Here is a 22,938-nt window from a genome sequence, read left to right on the forward strand (position 1 = left end):
ACTTTAAGTAATAGTATTCATTTTCTTTCAAAAGACACTAAGATTTTACATGGACATCTTGAAAATGTTCTTTGCATTTTATTTCAGATTGGAAGAGTAGGAAGATTAGGTCAAAATGGAACAGCGATTACTTTCATCAATAATAATTCAAAAAGACTCTTCTGGGATATTGCAAAACGAGTAAAGCCCACAGGATCCATTCTTCCCCCTCAGTTATTAAATTCCCCATACCTTCATGACCAGAAGAGAAAGGAACAACAGAAAGATAAACAGACACAGAATGATCTGGTTACAGGAGCTAATCTTATGGATATTATCAGAAAACATGATAAAAGTAATTCTCAGAAATGATTTTCTCTGCCACTTGAATAATTTTTTTTATTGTACATAGTCAGCAAAAAATTGTTATTTTATGGTTTGCATAAATGGAAATGTACATGAATTTAAAAAATATTTAAGATATTTTTAATTTAATAAAATGTATATAACTATATTGTATTTATTTCCCTTAATTCTTATAAATTAAAAACATCAGAAAATGAATTATTAAATAAAATACAGTTTTTTCTCTTCTGGATGAAGTTTCTTTTTTCTTTTTAAAATAAATAATAGTCCTCAGAGCTACTGTCAGAACCAGAAACCTCCACAAAGACTCTGACTCGGATCAGTGATTGTTTTACTTGGTTCCCCCACAGTTCCACAAGCACATTGGCACTTGAATTATTGTTGAATAAATGAGAATTAGGAAAAATGTAAATGATGGAAACTGGAAGAAATTTTCAGAACCACTTTTGAAAGATAAATATGAAATGTCTACTTTCATTCTCAGTTGTTTTACCTTCCGCTTGGTTAATACTTTTTTAAAAATAAGATGGGCTACTTATCAAAATAATGTCATTGTGTTATTGAATGAATGTTGCCCTGCTAATTCAATTAATAGGTTTTTTGTTTGTTTTTGTTTTTGTTTTGAGACGGAGTCTTGCTCTGTCGCCCAGGATGGAGTGCAGTGGCGCGATCTCAGCTCACTGCAAGCTCCATCTCCCGGGTTCACGCCATTCTCCTGCCTCAGCCTCCCAAGTAGCTGAGACTACAGGCACCCGCCACCTTGCCCGGCTAATTTTTTATATTTTTAGTAGACAGGGTTTCACCCTGTTAGCCAGGACGGTCTTGATCTCCTGACCTCGTGATCCACCCACCCCAGCCTCCCAAAGTGCTGGGATTACAGGCGTGAGCCACTGCGCCCAGCCTCAATTAATAGTTTTAAATGAAGGAAAGATAAGTGCCTGCCAGTGCTTGACTTCGATACATCTATACTTTCATTATTTAAAAACCTTTAGCATCAAATTAGTTGGGAAATTTAGATAGTACGTAGACACTTAACCAAGCTTTGTAGACTCGGCATCCTTTCCACGTGTGGGCAAGATTTTGCTAACTAAGGAGTCCCTGTATAGGTAATTTCTTAGTGTTGTCTCCACCCAAAGGAAAGAAAGACGCTCCACAAAGAGTGTATGAACCCCCAGGATTCTGGCTCTCTTTCTGCTTCTATCTGCTAACTGTTGAGTGGTAAGTATGTTTGATTTCAAGGGAACAAGGATAAGGTAACTAGTAAGGTCCCAGGGTGCAGTAGCAAAAGTGCACTGGGAGGCTGAAAAAAGCATTAGCACAATGCTTATGTATACTAAATGCCTTAAAAGTGTTCATAATAATTACTAGAGAAAAGGGCAGTTTTTCATTAGACTCAAACTTGTTTATAAATAAAAGTGGCATGGCCAGAAAAACAGCATTTACAGGATATGTAGTTTTTTGTTTGTTTGTTGTTGTTTTTTTGAGATAGCATCTCACCCTGTCACCCCATATTGGAGTGCAGTGGCGTGATCATGGCTCACTACAGCCTTAACCTCCCAGGCTCCAGCAATCCTCCCACCTCAGCCTCCCAAGTAGCTGGGACCACAGGCGTTGAACCACCACACCCAACTAATTTTTTTATTTTTTGAAGAGACAAGGTCTCACTATGTTCTCAGGCTGGTCTCAAACTCCTGGCCTCAAATGATCCTCCTGCCTCTGCTTGCCAAAGTCCTGGAAAGGAGACTATTACTTTAACAAAAATAATAATATTTGAGAGACTGTAGTAATGCAAAAAATATTAGCTATAGTATAACCCCACTGGTTTACTTAATTTGCTGGCAGTCTGGCTTCTGTTCCCACCACTGTACATACATGATCTTCCCGTGGTCTCTGTTGACCTTCTTAAACTACGTTCTGCCAGCTCTCACTTTAAACTTTTTTATTGCATCGGTCATTGTGGGCCACCCTTCTTGAAACCCTCACTTTCTTAAGGCCAGGAGATGACTTAGAGGTGGAGGAAAGAGCCCCTAACTCACAGGCTCATTATGAGAGTTAAGCGCAGTTGCATATGTCAAATACCCAACAGGGTAGAAGCCGGCTATCAGTGCCCTTCCCCTTACTTCCCTTTCGCCACACAATCTTCCAGCTCCTGTTACTGGTTCTTCCTGCCTCTCTGAATCTTGACTTCTGCTTCTCATTCCTTAAGATCTTTCCTTTGGCAACTTCCTTGTCTCAGATGTCTGCTCTTCTGTTGTCTGGGGTGCAGCAATGCAGTGGTTTCCTCAATTATGTATTTTACAGACCAGAACATTAAACTTTTTAAAAAAATTGATCCCAGTGTTGCCAGTATTTTTTTCCCCATTAAAGATCTTATTTTTAAAAAGCTACCACCTATCATTAGTTCATGAAAGAAAAAACATGTAGTACTAAACAAGACAGAAGGACTTACTCTCTGAATAAGAGACCATTCTTTCCAATAAAGGACACTAATTACTATATTATAAAATTTTAAATAATAGATTTTTGTGAGAATTACCATACAGTTTAAATTTTTAATTAGCTAAAAAAACTAATCACATACACTCTCAGACATTTGTTTTTTTTTTTTTTTTTTTTTTGTTTTTTGAGACGGAGTCTCGCTCTGTCACCCAGGCTGGAGTGCAGTGGCGCGATCTCGGCTCACTGCAAACTCCGCCTCCCGGGTTCACGCCATTCTCCTGCCTCAGCCTCTCTGAGTAGCTGGGACTACAGGCGCCCGCCACCACGCCCGGCTAATTTTTTGTATTTTTAGTAGAGACGGGGTTTCACAGTGGTCTTGATCTCCTGACCTCGTGATCCGCCCGCCTTGGCCTCCCAAAGTGCTGGGATTACAAGCGTGAGCCACCGCGCCCGGCCATCAGACATTTGTTTTACAGTAACTATATTATATGATAAAAATACTGAATTGGTTGCTTTATTGCCAGATTGAAGCAAACATCTTTTATATATCAAACACCTTAAGGAGTGGCTTTTAGATTCTGGAATATTCAGTGCCACTTTATAAGATACTTTTAATGCCATTCTATTAGTATTTCTAATACCAAGCACATTTTTATTTTATTATTTTGAGATGCAGTCTCACTCTGCTGTCCAGGCTGGAGTGCAGCAGTGCTATCTTGGCTCACTGCAACCTCTGCCTCCCAGGTTGAAGTGATTCTCCTGCCTCAGCCTCCTGAGTAGCTGGGACTACAGGCGCACACCATCACGCCCAGCTAATTTTTGTATTTTTAGTAGAGACCGGGTTTCACCATGTTGGCCAGGATGGTCTCCCATCTCTTGACCTAGTGATCCACCCGCCTCGACCTCCCAAAGTGCTGGGATTACAGACGTGAGCCACCACACCCAGCCTAATTTTTGTATTTTTAGTAGAGACAAGGTTTCACCATGTTGGCCAGGCTCGTCTCAAACTCCAGGCCTCAGGTGATCCGCCCACCTTGGCCTCCCAAAGTGCTGGGATTACAGGCGTGAGCACCACGCCCAGGCCCAAGCACATTTTTTAAATCACCTTTTTTTTCAGCAAGTCAAAGTGGGTTTTTTTTTTTTTTTTTTTTTTGGTTTCATAACATCTTTACAAAGAACACTGCCACATATTTAAACTGTGACTCATTGATTAATAAATCTAAGCTGGATGCATGACCTGTCATATTTTCCAGTAAAACTACACTATTTTCTTCTGGCAGCTGAATATTATTTGGGTTGTGCCCTTCTCTGGTATTAATATCAACACATCTCTTATTGCCTTGTTATACATTCTACTCGCCACAATCAATATGAAGTTTACTCCATAAACAGAGGTATGGTACAACAGGTAACGTGTCATCCAAGGTGACTTTCTTGGCAGCCACCAGTAAACTGACTCCGGACAGATAGGACTCTTCTGTTGTCGCCAAGGCATACTTACAATGACCTCAGAGGCTCTAGGGCCACAGTGTGAAAACCAACCAATGGATAATTAAGTAAACACAGTTCTCTTGTTCTACTGTTAGTGTGAGAACCTATTTTATATTTTATAATGTGTTGCACGTGTGATGATATAGGACAAAATTACAAATAAAGCATAAGACGAGTGTTTATTTTTGTAATGTTTACAAATAGTAACTTACAAATAAATTTTAGCTTTGAAAACTTTGCACATCAACTTTACTTTCCTCATTTCACTGCAGAAAGAAGACCACTTGGCAAAGCTGTTTGCAAATAACTGGGTTCCGTTTACAGCTCTACCAGTTTTGTTTTTTTAACAGGGCAAATTAATTACTTCTCTAATCTTTAGCTTTGCTCAACTGTAAAATGAGAAAGTTTGCTTTAAGGTTCTCTGAGGTTTTCCCCAAATCTATATTTTCTGTGCTTCATACTTTTAAATCCCTGTTTCCATGTCTAGAATGTGCTTCAGAATAATACAGGGTGAGGACTGTGGATGAAAAAAGTTTGGCCAAGAGTTTATCATTATTAAAGTCAGGTGATGGGCCATGGAAGTTCATTACTATTTGATTTACATTTGATGTATTTGAAATATTACATGATAAAAACATATATATACACATAAAATCTCCAATCCCATCCTTTTGCTTGTGCCCTGGCTCCTTTCATCTAGCTAGCTAGCTAGCTAGCTATAGTTGAAGATACATACCTTCAACTTTTCACTGAACTTTTTGTCTCAAAATCGGCATTTCCAAAGCCAAATTTATCATCTTCCCTACAGAAAGCCTAGTTCCTCCTTTCTGACTTCCCTATTGCCTATGGTGCTACCACGCCCCCAGTCCTGCTCAGTCAAAGCCCGCTGTCATCACTGACTCATTTCTCTTCCTAATCTCCATATCTGCTTAGTCACGAAGTCCTATCTGTATTTTTTCAAAATGTCCACATTTTCATGCTGGTACTGAAGCCCAAGACTTCATTACTTCAAAATATTAGCCCTTTCCACTCAATATTCCTCTAATCCACAGGAGGAGAATATTTTCCAAGTAAAATATCACTACAGTAAGTCCTCACTTCATGTCGTCGATAAATTCTTGGAAACTGACTTTAACTGAAATGACATATAGCAAAACCTATTCTACCACAGGTTAACTGATACAAACAAGAGTGAAGTTCCTATGGCATATTCCTGGTCACAGAAACATCACCGAACTTCTAAATAAAGACCAAAGCATTTCTGATAGTAAACACTGAAAGCTCGATGGCCGGGCATGGTGGCTCACGCCTGTAATCCCAGCACTTTGGGAGGCTGAGGTGGGCAGATCATGAGGTCAGGAGATCGAGACCACCCTGGCTAACCCAGTGAAACCCCGTCTCCACTAAAAATACAAAAACAAAATTAACCGGGCGTGGTGGCGGGTGCCTGTAGTCCCAGCTACTTGGGAGGCTGAGGCAGGAGAATGGCGTGAACTTGGGAGGCAGAGGTTGCAGTGAGCCGAGATCACGCCACTGCACTCAAGCCTGGGCGACAGAGCAGGACTACAAGAAAACAAACAAACAAACAAAACATTGAAAGTTCTGGCCGAGCATGGTGGCTCATGCCTGTAATCCCAGCACTTTGGGAGGCCGAGGTGGACAGATCACTCCAGCCAAGGAGTTTGAGAGCCCAAGGCGGGTGGATCACCTGAGGTCGAGAGTTTGAGACCAGCCTGACCAACATGGAGAAACCCCATCTGTACTAAAAAATACAAAAATTAGCCAGGCGTGGTGGCACAGGCCTGTAATCCCAGCTACTCGGAGGCTGAGGCAGGAGAATCGCTTGAACCTGGGAAGCGGAGGATGCAGTGAGCCGAAATTGTGCCATTGCACTCCAGCCTGAGCAACAAGAGCAAAACTCTGTCTCAACAAACAAAACAAAAAAACATTGAAAGCTCATCCCAGCAGCCCAGGGGGCCAGGTGGGAACCCACCCTGGACAGGCTACCATCCCTTCGCAGGGAGCACTCACACCCACAGTCCACTCCCATGCAGGGAGCACTCACCCACACTCCACTTGCATGCAGGGAGCATTCACTCACCCGCACTCCACTCCTATGCAGGGAGCACCCACTCACCCACACTCTACTCCCATGCAGGGAGCACCCACTCACCCACACTCCACTCCTCTGCAGGGAGCACTCACCCACACTCCACTCCCATGCAGGGAGCATTCACTCACCCGCACTCCACTCCTATGCAGGGAGCACCCACTCACCCACACTCTACTCCCATGCAGGGAGCACCCACTCACCCACACTCCACTCCTCTGCAGGGAGCACTCACCCACACTCCACTCCCATGCAGGGAGCACCCACTCACCCGCACTCCACTCCTATGCAGGGAGCACCCACTCACCCACACTCCACTCCCATGCAGGGAGCACCCACTCACCCACACTCCACTCCTCTGCAGGGAGCACTCACCCACACACCACTCCCATGCAGGGAGCACCCACTCACCCACACTCACATTGGGACCATGTAGACATGCCAGTGACCTTACGTGCACACCTTTGGGTTGTGGGAGGAAACCACAGTACCCAGAGACAACCCACACAGACATGGGGAGAACATACAAACTCTGCACAGACAGTGGTCCCAGCCGGGAATCCATGTTTTTCTCATCAACATTATAACGCGGCCAGGCATGGTGGCACGAGCCTATAATCCCAGCACTTCAGGAGGCCGAGGTGGACAGATCACTTGAGCCCAGGAGTTTGAGAACAGCCTGGGCAACATAGTGGGACCCTCTTCTCTACAAAAAAAAATGCAAAAATTAGCCAGCCCTGGTGGCATGTGCCTATGGTCCTAGCTACTCGCCTGAGCCTGGGGAGGCCGAGGTTGCAGTGAGCTGTGATCACGCTGCTGCACTCCAGCCCGGGCGACAGTGAGAACCTTTTTTAAAAAGCAAAACCTTATAACGAAATGGCATTGAGCAAAATGATGTTATTCGAGGACCTGCTGTCCTTCTCTGATGTTTCCTTACTCAGAAACCTTCAACTGCTCCCGGCTGACAGCCTCATCAAATCTGAGTTCTTCTGGCTGGTGTTCGAATCCCTCCTTCTCAGTGCATTTTACAGCTCTTCCCACTGCTCCCCAGGTGGCAGCATCTGCCATGGCTTTCTCCGCTCAATACCATCACTGAAGGATTGGATAGTTCACCAGAACTTCCGTGAACACATTCACAGTACAGATAATTAACTACTGGCGATCAGGGACTGATATGTCTCCGACAAGTTCTCAAACATCCAACATATCTAAAGGAAAGCAAAGAGTCTGCTAAGAGAAGGGCGATTTTAACTAGGGAGGGACTGTTTTTAACTTTTTTTTTTCTATTTGGAATCCTGTGATATTTGCATTGGAATTACAGAGAATTTTAAGGGCTGGGAGTCAGGAGATAATAGTAAAATGAATCCTGAAGCCAGGGCAGCATTTTAGAACTGACAAAGCTGCTATGGCATATGAGTTAGGCAACCCAGTGCATTCAATTAAATGTAGTGCTTCACGGAAAGGACATTAGGGCATTTATAAACAAGTGTTTATGTTTTTATTTTTTTTTTTGAGACTGAGTCTCTCTGTCGCCCAGGCTGGAGTGCAATGGCATGATCTTCACTCACTGCAACCTCTGCCTCCTGGGTTGAAGCGATTCTCCTGCCTCAGCCTACCAAGTAGCTGGAATTACAGGTGGGCGCCACCACACTCAGCTAATTTTTGTATTTTTAGTAGAGATGGGGTTTCACCATGTTGGCCAGGCTGGTCTTGGACTCTTGACCTTAAGTGAGCCACCAGCCTCAGCCTCCCAAAGTGCTGGGATTGTAGGCGTAAGCCACCACTCCCAGCCAAAGTGTCATGATTTTTATGACATTTTACACAATTAGTTTATGACTTTCATGAATGCAAAAATATAAACACAGAAAATTCCTAATTGAAATTTTATATAAATGTGTGTGTGTGCATCTACCTACACACTAACACACAGAAATTATCTTTGGAAGGATAGTAAAAAGGCAAATGTGGTAGCCTATGGAGAGGAGACAGCTGGGAGATGTTCACTATATGTCCTTTTAAAATAATGAGCAGATTTCATATTCATTTACTTATGGATAAATATTCAATTTCCTTTAAATTCTTTTGGATTTGAGGGTGAAGAAAAAGTGTGGAAGTTTGTGTATGTGTTTTAGTATAAGTAGTTATACTTTAATTTTATTTATGGAGAAAGATAGCATTGTGTTAAGAAATTAGTTTGTAGCCTGAGCAACATAGCGAGACCCTGTCTTTACAAAAAATTTAAAAATCAGCTGGGTATGGTGGAATGTACCTATAGTCCTAGCCACTCAGCAGGTTGAGGTTGGGAGGATCGCTTGAGCCCAGGAGGTCAAGGCTGCAGTGAGCTGTGTTTGAACAATTGCACTCCAGCCTGGGTGATAGAGCAGGACCCTATCACAAAAAAAGGAAAAAGAGAAAGAGAGAAAGGAGGGAAGGAAGAAAGGAAGGAGGGGAGGGACAGAGGGAGGGAAGGAAGGAAAGAAAGAAAGGGAGAGAAAGAGGGAGAGAGAGAGAGAAAAAAGAAAGAAAGAAAGAAAAAGAAAGAAAAGAAAGAGAAAGAAAAAGAAAAATTAGTTTGTATACTTGAAATCTCATTAATAGATATTAACTAGTACATGTAAAATTATAAATCATTCAAATGTCTAGAAAATTAAATAATTGGCTAGGCGCGGTGGCTCACACCTGTAATCCCAGCACTTTGGGAGGCCGAGGCAGGTGGATCACCTGATGTCAGGAGTTCGAGACCAGCCTGGCCAACATGGTGAAACCCTGTCTCTACTAAAAATACAAAAATTAGCTGGGCGTGGTGGCACCTGCCTGTAAGCCCAGCTACTCAGGAGGCTGCGGCAGGAGAATTGCTTGAACCTGAGAGGCAGAGCCAAGATCGCACTACTGCACTCCAGCCTGGGCAACCGAGCAAGACTCTGGCTCAAAAAAAAAAAAAAAGAAAAGAAAAAGAAAATTAAAATAATTTACCTTAATGCTGTTGGAGAGGTATTGGGTGATGATGCATTTTTGACTTTTTTTTTTTAAATGAGAGATCATTGTAAATGATTCAAGGATTCATATGAGGTTTAAAGAAAGACCCAGACTAAAGGTGTCCTGGGCACATCAATCCAGGAACTGAGGAATCAGTAGTGGCTCCAAGGTGAAGAAGGTCTGATAGCTTAGATTTCTCCTGCCATCTTCTCCTAGCATTCAGTGTGTACTGAAGATAATAGGTTCTGATTGAGCTGTATGCTTCCTTTTAAGAAAATCTGTAAAGTAGGATTCTCTGGATTTCAACTTCCTCTATGTGTAATTGAAGCTTCCATAGCTTTTCTTGATTAATCTTTGAGTATGGTTTTAATCTTGGATACATAGTACTTTCAAATAACTAATTATTAATCTCCATTTTGTTTTGCAAAACATTGGTTTTTCCTGTTTAATTTAGTAACCAAAAGCCTAGATAGCCTTTGTGAGACCAATGAACTCAATAGATTTTTTTTTTTTTTTTTAAAAATACAGATGGCCGGGTGCAGTGGCTCATGCCTGTAATCCTAGCACTTTGGGAGGCCAAGGCAGGTGGATCACAAGGTCACAGTTGGAGACCAGCCTGGCCAACATGGTGAAACCCTGTCTCTACTAAAAATACAAAAATTAGCTGGGCGTGGTGGCAGGCGCCTGTAATCCCAGCTACTCAGGAGGCTGAGGCGGGAGAATCGTTTGAACCCGGGAGGTGGAGGTTGCAGTGAGCTGAGATCGAGCCACTGCACTCCAGCCTGGGTGACAGGGTGAGACTCCGCCTCAAAAAAAAAACCAAAAAAAAATACAGACATCAGCCGGGCATGGTGGCTCACACCTGTAATCCCAGCATTTTGGAAGGCCGAGGCGGGCGGATCACGAGGTCACGTGATCGAGACCACGGTGAAACCCCGTCTCTACTAAAAATACAAAAAATTAGCCGGGCGTGGTGGCGGGCGCCTGTAGTCCCAGCTACTCGGAGAGGCTGAGGCAGGAGAATGGCGTGAACCCGGGAGGCGGAGCTTGCAGTGAGCCGAGATTGCGCCACTGCACTCCAGCCTGGGCGACAGAGCAAGACTCCGTCTCAAAAAAAAAAAAAAAAAAAAAAAAAAAAATACAGACATCAGCCGGGCATGGTGGCTCACACCTGTAATCCCAGCATTTTGGAAGGCCAAGGCAGTGGGCAGATTGCTTGAGCTCAGGAGTTCAAGACCAGCCTGAGCAACGTGGTGAAACCCCATCTCTACAAAAAATACAAAAATTAGCCAGGCATGGTGGCACACACCTGTAGTCCCAGCTACTCAGGAAGCTGAGGTGAGAGGATCACCTGAGCCTGGGAAGTTGAGGCTGCGGTAAGCCGAGATCATGCCACTGCACTCCAGCCTGGGTGACAGAGTGAGACTCGGTTTTAAATAAATAAATAAATAAATAAATAAAGGAGGTACCTGCATCAGTTAGATATATACCTATAATGACCACTTATTCCAATACCAAAATATGGACATAATCTTACAGATTTGTTTTTCCTGATAGATAAGTGCATTTATATGATTAGTCTTTCACAGGTTTAAAATCAATCATATCAGTTATATATGTAGTAGATTGCCAAAACTCCAGGCCATATTATTGCTGCATAGGACTTGTGTAGATAGGCTATGATGGTGACATCTTGTGATATTCAGACCTTATGATCCTTAGTGACCATGATTAACATATGCAAAGGTCTTTTACAAAAAGTCAAATTTCTTTATAGATCTGAGAGTTTCAGACAGCTTTTGAAAGCAGAGACCATGTCTCTGTGGCTTGCTTGAGCTTTCATTCTCATCTTTTCTAATCTCAAGAAAATGCTAGTCACCAGAGTATTCTGATTAACTGCATTTAATTTTTTAGTCTCTACAAAAGCTAACCAGGAGAAGGTAGAAGAGGTAGGGCTAGAGTTAGAGATAAAGGTTGGACACATGAGAACAAGTTCACAGAGCTGCTGGGCAGTATGTGAACAGTGCCCCCTGGAGTTGTGCAATGAGGTGTCTGCAAGTTTTGGGGTGTTTGTGACAATGCAAAGAGGTGAATGTTGTGATAGTAGTTAACCCCCCACAGTATTTGGCATCTTTGGCAGCAATGCAATGACTAGGAGCTAGGACAGCTAGGATTTGGTGCTTGGCTTCCTCCTGGCCTCTCTGAGCTCCTTGGTTACAGCTCTGTATCCCTTCACCATTTATATTCATAGCGCATCCTGGCCTGCTGAACATAGCACAGAACACTGGTGAGTCCCTGTAGTTGGTGGTGAGTGTGGGCGTGCATGGAAGGGCAGACATTTGGCAATAAGTAAGGAAAAAAGTGATGACATTTATCATGATTTCATGAGCATCAAGACTTCATTTTTGTGCTCATTAGGTCTTTATTTCACGAAAGGAAGCAAAATCTCATAAATAAATATAAAAATTTTTATTCAGTTGAAAGAGCAACAAAGTAGCCAGTTACCATAAAGTTTTATGCTTTGTTGGAGGAACACTATTTTATTATATTATTTCATTTAAAATAAGTATGCTAAATAGTAAAATGGTAATTATGAAAATGAAACTGTGAATTTCATAAAACTGTTAATAATAGCAAATAATCATCAATTAAGTATTTAGGGGACCAGTTCCTACGCTTTTAACAATATGAAACGAAAATAATGATATAATTATTTTTAAAATAATGTAGTCAATGAAAGTAGAAGGTGAGTAAAGAAACAATCAGGCCGGGCGCGGTGGCTCACGCTTGTAATCCCAGCACTTTGGGAGGCCGAGGCGGGCGGATCATGAGGTCAGGAGATCGAGACCACGGTGAAACCCTGTCTCTACTAAAAATACAAAAAATTAGCCGGGTGTGGTGGCGGGCTCCTGTAGTCCCAGCTACTCGGAGAGGCTGAGGCAGGAGAATGGCGTGAACCCGGGAGGCGGAGCTTGCAGTGAGCCGAGATCGCGCCACTGCACTCCAGCCTGGGTGAGAGAGCGAGACTCTGTCTCAAAAAAAAAAAAAAAAAAAAAAAAAAAGAAACAATCAAAGATCAAAGAAGGTAAGACCATAAAGCAATGAACCAAACTAAATGAGGATGACTGATACTCTTTTTGATTAGTTTTTTTTTACTAACACTAATAGTTAGGGAAAAACAAAAATATATGGTTAGATGGAGCTGCAATGGACTGACGAAGGTTGAAGTAATTGCACTCTCTTAAATAGTCTCTGGTTATTATCCACAATTTAAAGCTACTGGAGAAGCTAATGATTAAATTACTTCTAAGACAATAGATTTAGAATTCCTTTCTTTTTTTTTTTTGAGACGGAGTCTTGCTCTCTCCCCCAGGCTAGAGTGCAGTGGCGCGATCTCGGCTCACTGCAAGCTCTGCCTCCCGGGTTCACGCCATTCTCCTGCCTCAACCTCCCGAGTAGCTGGGACTACAGGCACCTGCCACCGCACCCGGCTAATTTTTTGTATTTTTTTTAGTAGAGACGGGGTTTCACCGTGTTAGCCAGGATGGTCTCGATCTCCTGACCTTGTGATCCACCCGCCTCGGCCTCCCAAAGTGCTGGGATTACAGGCTTGAGCCACCGCGCCCGGCCGTAGAATTCCTTTCTTACTAGTTAATAGACACAGTTTCTCTGACAAATGAAAAGGAGCTATTGTAGATCAGAAATCATTTAGTGATTCTTTAAGGAGCGGAATGATAGCTCAAACTTTTAAACTGTTTAACAAAGGTAATGAATAACACTGCTGTAACATTTCCTGGGTATCAGGCAGTGTTCTCCTTATTTTTTTATTTTTGAGAAGGAGGCTCACTCTGTCACCCAGGCTGGAGTGCATGGCACAATCTCCATTCACTGCAACCTCTGCCTCCCAGATTCAGGCGATTCTCCTGCCTCAGCCTCCCAAGCAGCTGGGACTACAGATGCACGCCACCATGCCCGGCTATCTTTTGTATTTTCAGTAGAGACGGGGGTTTTGCCATGTTGGACAGGCTGGTCTCAAACTCCTGACCTCATGTGATCCACCTGCCTCAGCCTCCCAAATTGCTGGGATTACAGGTGTGAGCCACTGCGTCTGGCTTGTTCTAACTACTATTGATGAGTAATTTGTTTAATTCTGACAAAAGCTCCATGAAGTAGGTACAATTTTAAATCATTTTACAGATGTCAGAGGGGTTACCTAAGGTGCCCGAGGTATGTGGCAGAGCCAGGATTCAGACGTAGGCAGTATGGCCTTTGCACCTGTGTACAGAACCACTTCCCTGTGCTGAGTTTTGGTAGAGATAGGACAACATATACATTCCTTCCTCTGTATTTTGAGTATTCCCATTTCCTCTGAAAGCAGGCACTGTATCCTCTGTCCAAAAACAAAACATCTGGGGCCAGAGAGATCACCTGGCCACTTTTCCCTAGAGAGGGAAAGTATGAATGTGCATGAGCCATTGGCAGCCCACAGACCCATTGGCGGGCTAGGACCAGAGCCCAAGCCTTTGGACTTCCTCCGTGACATTATTCTGCCTACTTTGTTAGTCCTCAGAATCCCTAGAACATATCTGTGCTAGGCTCACAGTAACTGCTTAGAGAACTATTTATATAGTGTATAACACAATAAAAATAAAACCTATTTAGAACATTTATGTATTATTAAAATTTATATAAAGTAACATAATAAAACACCATAAATAACATAGTGTTTTATTTAAAAATTTTTAGATTTATAGTCATTAAAAAGAAAGCGAAATTCGGTAATACTTGGCAATATACAGAAAGCATCCTTAAAACTGAATTCAAATTTTTTTTGTTTTTTTAGATGGAGTTTTCACTCTTATTGCCCAAGCTGGAGTGCAGTGGCATGATCTCAGCTCACTGCAACCTCTGCCTGCCAGGTTCAAGCAATTCTCCTGTCTCAGCCTCCCGTGTAGCTGGGATTACAGGCACGCGCCACACCACCACACCTGGCTAATTTTTTTGTTTTTAGTAGAGATGGAGTTTTGCCATGTTGGCCAGTCTGGTCTCGAACACCTCACTTCAAGTGATCCACCCGCTAGGCCTCCTAAAGTCCTGGGAATACAGGCGTGAGCCACCGCGCCTGGCCAAAAATGGAATTCTGGATTGATTGATTTTTTTTCCCCTAAAATATTAGGAAGGGAATAGTTATGGACACTTGATCTAGGTTTTCTCATTCTCTTTGTTGATATATAATTCAGAAATTTATAAATATTAAACTCTCGGTTGTGACAAATTAGATTACTATTCAGCAAATAGCCATTTCCTTTTTCCTGCACCTTCTTGCTCCACTGACTTTGGGCTTGGCCAGTGGAATAAAAACAAACGTGTTAAGAGCAGAGGTTTTAAATGATCTTGCTCCATGTAGCCACTGCCCCTTCAACCTGATCCCAGAAAGAGAGACACATGAAGTCGACCTGAACCTCACCAGCAGCCTGGAATAAGAGCCACCCCAGCCAACTATCGGACCTATGACCAAGGAAGTGAATGCTTATTGGAAGCCACTGAAATTTTGGAGGTGTTTGTTATGCAGCATTATTGCAGCAGAAACCAGACTACCATGGAAATCTTTATAGTGGTAGAAAAAGGAAGTCACGTTTACCAACAACTTACATGTGCCAACTGGTTTATATTCATTAACCCATATAATCCTTACAGCAACATCATGTGGTAGGAACTATTACTATCCCATTTTACAGATGAGAAGACTGAGGCACAGACGGGTTAAGTAACTTGCCCAAGATTGCATTCCAGGCATAGTAAAACATGGATTTAAATCCAAGTCTATATTAATTATAAAACTTGTGCCTTTTTTCCCAGTACTACTTCATATAAGTTTGCATGATTCTTTATTTTATTATATTATTATTATTTTTTGAGATAGAGTTTCACTCTGTTGCCCAGGCTGGAGTGCAGTAGTCTGATTATGGCTCACTGCAGCCTCGACCTCCCAGGCTCAAGCGGTCCTCCCACCTCAGCCACCTGAGTAGCTTGAACTACAGGTGCATAGTACCACACCTGGCTAAGTTTTTTATTTTTATTTTTTGTAAAAACGGGGTCTGACTATGTTGCCCAGGCTGGTCTCAAACTCCTTGCCTCAAGCGATCCCCCACTCTTAGCTTTAGTGCTGGGATTACAGGCACGAGCCACCATGCCTGGCACTACATGATTCTTTGAATCCCAGGTATAAAACAAGAATTTTTTAAATAAAAATTATGGCCGGGTGCCGTGGCTCATGCCTGTAATCCCAGCACTTTGGGAGGCCGAAGCAGATCACGAAGTCAGGAGTTCAAGACCAGCCTGGCCAACACAGTGAAACCCCGTCTCTACTGAAAATACAAAAATTAGCCTGGTGTGGTGGTGCGCATCTGTAATCGCATCTACTCAGTCAGGAGGCTGAGGCAGGAGAATCTCTTGAACCCAGGAGGTGGAGGTTGCAGTGAGCCGAGATTGCGCCACTGCACTCCAGCCTGGAGATAAAGCGAGACTCCGTCTCAAAAAATAAATAAATACATAAATAAAAATAAAATAAAATAAAACTTATTTAAAATAATATACAAATCAGTATTATTATTCCAACAATAATAAAATATTTTAAAAGGAAAATAACACCAAAGAGAAGATGAAACATTTGATTCTACATGTTTTTTTTTTTTTTTTTTTTTTTTTTGAGACGGAGTCTTGCTCTGTACCCCAGGCTGGAGTGCAGTGGCGCGATCTCGGCTCACTGCAAGCTCGGCCTCCCGGGTTCACGCCATTCTCCTGCCTCAGCCTCCCGAGTAGCTGGGACTACAGGCGCCCGCCAACACGCCCGGCTAATTTTTTTTTTTTTGTATTTTTAGTAGAGACGGAGTTTCACCGTGTTAGTCAGGATGGTCTCGATCTCCTGACCTCGTGATCCGCCCGCCTCGGCCTCCCAAAGTGCTGGGATTACAGGCTTGAGCCACCGCGCCCGGCCTGATTCTACATGTTAATGTTAAACATTGTAAGAATAGAGATTCATGGCAATTGGAATAAGCTATTAGAATTCAGACACCAGTAGCTATATCTGAGGAGTTAAAATGTTTCTTCGTGGGCATTATTAAAAACCAAATAAACCTGGAAGGGCTGTTTTCAAGTTTCTAGCAACAAGAAGCAGAGGGTTTATTCTATTCTGTAATTCTTGTGACAAACTGTACCTACTTGTCTTGAGAGTTATTCATGCTTTTGTTCATCCAGACAGGCCTCAGGTCAGAACCCACTCAGCAAATGACCCAGATGCTGTGGTAGACAAAGTCTGTGACATATGGTTTCTGCGCTCAAAAGACTTAAAGTTTCACTGGGAAGCCCAGAAGTAGGTTGAAGCATATTGGGTTGCTCTTCAACCTGCTCCCGTTTATTTTTGGTAGAGGGTGATAGTGGAAGGCAAAGTGCGCAAGCTACGGGAGATGCTGACCCCAAGGGGCCCTTTCTTCAGTTTTCCCTCAGCTGCCTCTGCAGATCTTTTTCACTCTTTTCAGAGGCAGTGAGAGAACAGGTCTGTTTGCATTCCTTGCTGTCCGGTCCTACGGGGAGGGTAAAAGAAAGAGAAAGATGGGGCAGCAGGGACCCTGGCTTTCCAAAGACTGTGACCACTTCACCTCATAGCTCTTCATACCTTGGCAGTGGATGGAGAGCCAAAGTAACCTTGGCACCTTCCCCTCCTTGTTCTGTGCCCATCTCCCTTCATGCAGTGCCATCCTCTCCTCCCGCTGGAGGCTAGCACTCTCCTGCTGTGGCCTGACTGCCCAAACCCTGGCCGCTCCTCCAGGCTTGCTTTCCTCATCAGCCCCAGTGCCCCACACCATGTCCTCCGATTCCTCATGACTAAAGTTTGCTCTCACTCCCATCAGAATGTATCTGATGAGTTCATTCACACTGCGACTTTGGCAAAATGCCTTCCTTTTTTTTTTTCTTGTTTTTGTTTTTTTCTTGAAGGAACAGTTAAATGTCCTATTTGGATAAATCATAAATGGCGGGATTTCAGGAACCAAGAAATATGAAATGATAATAGCTAAATGTATAATACTATGTGTCAGGCAAATGTACTATCTCATTGAATCCTCATAACAACCCAGTGAGATAGGCACTATTATTATGTCAATTTTACAGATGAGGAAACTGAGGCACAGAGAAGTTAATTCAGTTGCCGAAAGCCATGTAGCTAGTAAGCGGTGGAGCTGGAATTCAATCCCAGGCAATGTGCCCTGGAGCCTCACTCTTAACATCTACGTGAAAGAGGCGAGAGAGATTTCTGGTGTGAGTGTTTTCATGGCAGCCCACAGACCATATCTCTTGGGTGACACTATGCCGTCCAAAGCCTGACCAAAGTCCTGAGATCAAATCCTAAGTGACGAACATTGCCTAACGCTGTCTACTTGAGAATGAGTACAGACGATGAAAGCCAAGGAACTCTGGTTCTAGAACGTACCTGACATTATTTTGTTCAACCCCATCAGTTCCCACATGAAGAAATAGAATCAAAGAAGTTTAACTGATTTGACTGGGCCTCCTGACACTTGTTCTGTGACCTGAAAGTGCCAGCCAGTCACCTCCCTCTTCCCCACCCCCACCATAAAATCACTATGCCAAATTATATTGATCCTCAACCTCAAAACGTCTGTCACAGCAATTGCCTTGTTTCTGCCCTGATGCCAGTCAGGTTGCTCATTACCTCACACTTGTCCCAGTACCTTCTCTGACCTCCCTGCCTGCGTCTCTTTCCCCACCCCTTTCTATTTCTCATAACCATGCACAACTGTCTGCTGATGTTCCTCAAACCTAGCTTTTACCTTGAATGCAAACCTAGGGTACAAAGGCCTGGATTCAAATCCCGATTTACCATTCTGTCACTGAACAGACTCAGCCATTGCGGTTAAACACAAAAACAGGCGAGGTGAGACCACAGAGGTTTAAAAGCTCAGCTCGCGTCACTGAACGGGACAAAGGCATCAACCTACAACATTGGGCCGAAATAGCAACCTCGATAAGTCAAAATCAGTACTGAGAGACATGTGAGTTATGAAACCCAGCAGTCTTATCTTTGTTCTGAGCACAGTCGGGAGGTGGGGAGAAAGAGGGCCACATGGAGGGGGTGGACGGGACGGTGGGGAGAAAGGGAATCCCCACATCCACTGCCTATTGCACTTCTCAATGAAAACGTCTCCCCTCCCTAGAAATAGAAGCAGAAATGAAACTTTAGCCAGAGCCAAGGGTTATAGCAGGGCAGGAAGACCAGAATTAGGAGAAAACTCTGTCTATGAATATGAAAACCAGCCTCCCCTCTTTACAACTCCAAGCATTGAGTAGAGATAGCAAGGGAGCTTAGCTCAGAGGAGCTAGGACCAGGCAGCCTGCATTCAGGTGCACACCTACCATCCCAGAAAAGCAGGACGTCTGTCCTCAGTGTGCCATTCTAATTACTCCACGCTACGTATCTTTAAAACAAACGGAGCATGGAGTTTACTGTGTCCTGAGGTAGGAAGGGAAGCTAAGTTTACAGATGGATCCGTGATGAAGAAGTATCAGTTGCTACATTCTAGGAATGGACCAGATTACTGAAGATTTAAACAGTTTAGGGAAATGGGCAGAAATGAGGCTAATGAAATTCAGTCTCACAAAGCTGGAAGGTCATGCATCAAAGTAGCATGCATGAGACATTTAAATGGAGCCCTAATAGGTAGAATTGCAGAAAATAATGAGGAAAGAGCCCTAGGGCTAGATAATAATATCATCAACAGTCTAGTTGCAAACAGGGGATTTCTTTGTATAGCAAAGTTATAGTTCCTCTCTGTAAATAGTTTCTCACATCTCATTTAGAATCCTGGGTGCAATCCTGGGCGCAATCCTGGGCTTGTAGCTACCCAGGAACTGAGAATTGTGTTAAAACAGGAACAAAAGAGAAAAAAGGAAAGGTTGGTCTGGGACTCAGGAACATGCTATAATATTTTTTAAAGGCATTTTTTTTAACCTCTTCTCGAGCTGAGTACAAAAAAAAAATCATTCCTTAAACTGTGGTTCAGGGGTCATGAGTATCAAATAAGGGTCCCCGCAATTATTTTATTTATCTATTTATCTATTTATTAATTTATTTATAGACGGGATCATGCTGTGTTGCCCAGGCTAGAGTGCAGTGGTGTGATCGTATGTCACTGCAGCTTCCACTTCCTGACCTCAAGCGATCCTTCTGCCTCAGCCTCCCAAAGTCTTGGGGATTACAGGCCTGAGCTACTGCGCCTGGCCCACACAATTCTTTTTATGTCTTTGGCCTCACCCTTTTGCTGACTTGGCACTTTTCACTGGCATATATTTTTGAGATAAGACTTCTAAATTATAGGGAGAGAGTGGGGGCTTTTAAGCTGAGAGAAAGGAAATGGAATAATTTTGAAGTTAGCATTAATTTCAGCACAGTCAGGTACATATAAAATCAGGTTATTGTAGAACCATCAGTTCAGGGTAAGCTCCAACTTCATGAAATCAGAAATGCTTTATTTTTTTATTTTTTTTTTTTTTTTGAGACGGAGTCTTTCTCTGTCCCCCAGGCTGGAGTGCAGTGGCGCGATCTCGGCTCACCACAACCTCCACCTCCTGGGTTCACGCCATTCTCCTGCCTCAGCCTCCCGAGTAGCTGGGACCACAGGCGCCCGCCAACACGCCCGGCTAATTTTTTGTATTTTTTAGTAGAGACGGGGTTTCACTGTGTTAGCCAGGATGGTCTCGATCTCCTGACCTCGTGATCCACCCGCCTCGGCCTCCCAAAGTGCTGGGATTACAGGCTTGAGCCACCGCGCCCGGCCAGAAATGCTTTAAACCACAGCCCTTTGCCAGCAGAGATCAACAAAAGACCAGATCAATGAACAGAAAGGCCATGGAGTTTGTGGCCAGAGAGACATCAGGAGATGTGGGGATTCCGGCCCTTTTCATCCAGTTAGAATGCAGTTTTCTTATGATATTTAATACATTTTGAATCCACATCCAAAGACCCTGCTATCTCTCTTTTTTTTTTTTTTTTTTGAGACAGAGTCTCGCTCTGTCGCCCAGGCTGGAGTGCAGTGGCGCGATCTCGGCTCACTGCAAGCTCCGCCTCCCGGGTTCACGCCATTCTCCTGCCTCAGCCTCTCCGAGTAGCTGGGACTACAGGCGCCCGCCACCGCGCCCGGCTAATTTTTTGTATTTTTTAGTGGAGACGGGGTTTCACCGCGGTCTCGATCTCCTGACCTCGTGATCCGCCCGCCTCGGCCTCCCAAAGTGCTGGGATTACAAGCGTGAGCCACCGCGCCCGGCCGACCCTGCTATCTCTTTCCTGTATGCAATGAGAGAAAGGGAGAGAGAGAGACCCCTTAGACCTGTGCCATCCAATATTGTGGCTATCAGACACTTAAAATGTGGCTGGTCTTGTAAATGCTATTAAGTGTAAAAATTTAACTGAATGCTTGAAAGAATGTAAAATATCTGAATTTTTTTTTTTTTTCCTGAGACAGTCTTGCTCTGTTGCCCAGGCTGGAGTGCAATGGTGCTATCTCAGCTCACTGCAACCTCCGCCTCCTGGGTTCAAGCAATCTTGTGCCTCAGCCTCCTGAGTAGCTGGGATTACAGATGCACACCACCACCCCAGGCTAATTTTTGTATTTTTAGTAGAGACAGGTTTCACCACGTTGACCAGGTTGGTCTCGAACTCCTGACCTCGTGATCCACCCGCCTCGGCCTCCCAAAGTGCTAGGATTACAGGCATGAGCCACCGTGCCCGGCCATGAACATTTTTTTAATGTTGATTATGTATTGAAATGATAATATTTCTGATGTATTGGGTTAAATAAAATATATTATTAAAATCAGCCAGATGCAGTGTCACACTCCTGTAACCCCAGCACTTTAGGAGGCCAAGTCAGGAGGATTGCTTAAGCCCAGGAGTTCGAGACCAGCCTGGGCAACATAGGGAGATCCACATCTCTACAAAAAAAAAAAAAAAAAAAAAAAATTAATTAAATAAAATAAATTGTCCCTTCTCTTTTTACTTTTCTTAAAGTGGGTACTAGAAGGTTTAAAATTCACATGTAGCTCACACTATCTTGGACAGTCTTGCTTTAGACTTTCAAACAGTGGAATAAATTCTAGGATAGCAGTTTGCATTGCCCTTGTTAAATTTCTAGGATAAGGGAGAAAACTGATAAAATGAGAGTTTGTTTTTTTCTTTTTTCAGGAATATAATCCCAAATTGCTCAGGCCCAATTGCTGTCAGTTGGAGTGGATGTTTGGGTTTAATGAATGCTTGTAGTACAGAAACTTATTAATAATATTTAAAGAAATACAGCCGGGAGAAATACAGGACACAGTGAATGGGCTCATTCTTTGGCATAATTTCATGTGGATTAAATGAAACTCATAAAGTCTACATAAACCTACACCATGGCTTGCGAAAACACTGTTTATCACAGAAGACAGAAAAATGCCATCATTTATTCATCTTTGTATGCTAGAGGAAACTGAGAAAATGTTAGTCCAAATAGAACACTCAACTCTCTGTTGTACCCCAGACTGTTGCATCTGAAAAAGAAAAAAAAAAAAAAGAGCAGAACTCTTTCTGATGGTAGATGTTTTTTTCCCCTGAGTGAATCAGAGAACAGCCTGTGGTCTAAACCGAAAAAAAAAAAAAAAAAAAAAGCCTTATGTAAACGGGTAAAGACATGTGGATGGGTGTGGAATTATTCATGAAGCTACAAGACTGAAGAAAAACTCCCCTCTCTCCCCTCTAGAAAGACAAAGATGATGTATAATTCTTGCAATCCAGGTGGCTTCTTGACAGTTGCCCTTTTATATCCACGAACATGAGAAGCAATTACTTGACACAATCTTTTTTTATGCTGTTTTTTAAATTAGAAAATTGATTTATGTGAATACACAAACTAAAGATTGATTATAAAAACAACTAAACATGTGTCATTCTAGGCAATTCTAGGCAGCCTAGACACTGCTAGTATTGACATGTACCACCGAAAAGAAATGAGATTATGAACTATTTTGGGGTTAGTACAGACAGCTGAGTGATTTGCATATACTCAACATTCTTATTGAGATCATCTAATACCTCTTTGTAAATTTGTTGAAAAGTAAGTGACTTGAAGCTTTTCATTATCCGTTTTAGGAAAATACCTACAATTCTACTTGGAGGAATCCGCAACATTTTCAACAGGATGTCAGAATGACCTTGGGCTATGTTGGCAAAGCACAATGGGAAGAAGACAACCGATTGAAGGTCAAACTAGGCCTTAAAAAAATTGTTCTTCCTAAACGAAACTTTATGTAAGACCCAAGCTTCCTTTATGTAAAAATAGGATACTCACTAGGCTTTGGGGCTGACAATGGTTTTTAAATCTTGCTAATCTTCCCTGGAATGAAAACAGCATGACTCAAAGAGAAAAAGAGAGTCTATAATACTGAGTTCTTTTCTTTATATATTAAAAAGGATTACTAGGCTGGGCGTGGTGGCTCACGCCTGTAATCCCAGCACTTTGGGAGGCCGA

The 22,938-nt window shown here is 42.9% G+C and overlaps 1 protein-coding gene across 11 annotated transcripts in view; it reads left to right on the forward strand.

The window, feature by feature from the left end:
* Nucleotides 1-4,517, forward strand: part of DDX59 (DEAD-box helicase 59) — a 31,153-nt gene extending 26,636 nt beyond the window's left edge. For 10 of the 11 annotated variants that reach the window (XM_055234852.2, XM_055234856.2, XM_055234860.2 and 7 more), the window contains one exon: nucleotides 88-577. In XM_055234852.2, the coding sequence (XP_055090827.1) occupies nucleotides 88-351 (264 nt within the window). In that variant the 3' untranslated portion in view covers nucleotides 352-577. Of the gene's footprint in view, nucleotides 1-87; nucleotides 578-4,064 lie in introns of those variants that run through there. The other variant, XM_055234858.2, reaches the window with a different exon arrangement.
* Nucleotides 4,518-22,938: the final 18,421 nt, after the last annotated feature.

Source organism: Symphalangus syndactylus, chromosome 19, assembly GCF_028878055.3.
Source record: "Symphalangus syndactylus isolate Jambi chromosome 19, NHGRI_mSymSyn1-v2.1_pri, whole genome shotgun sequence".
Lineage (NCBI taxonomy): Eukaryota > Metazoa > Chordata > Mammalia > Primates > Hylobatidae > Symphalangus > Symphalangus syndactylus.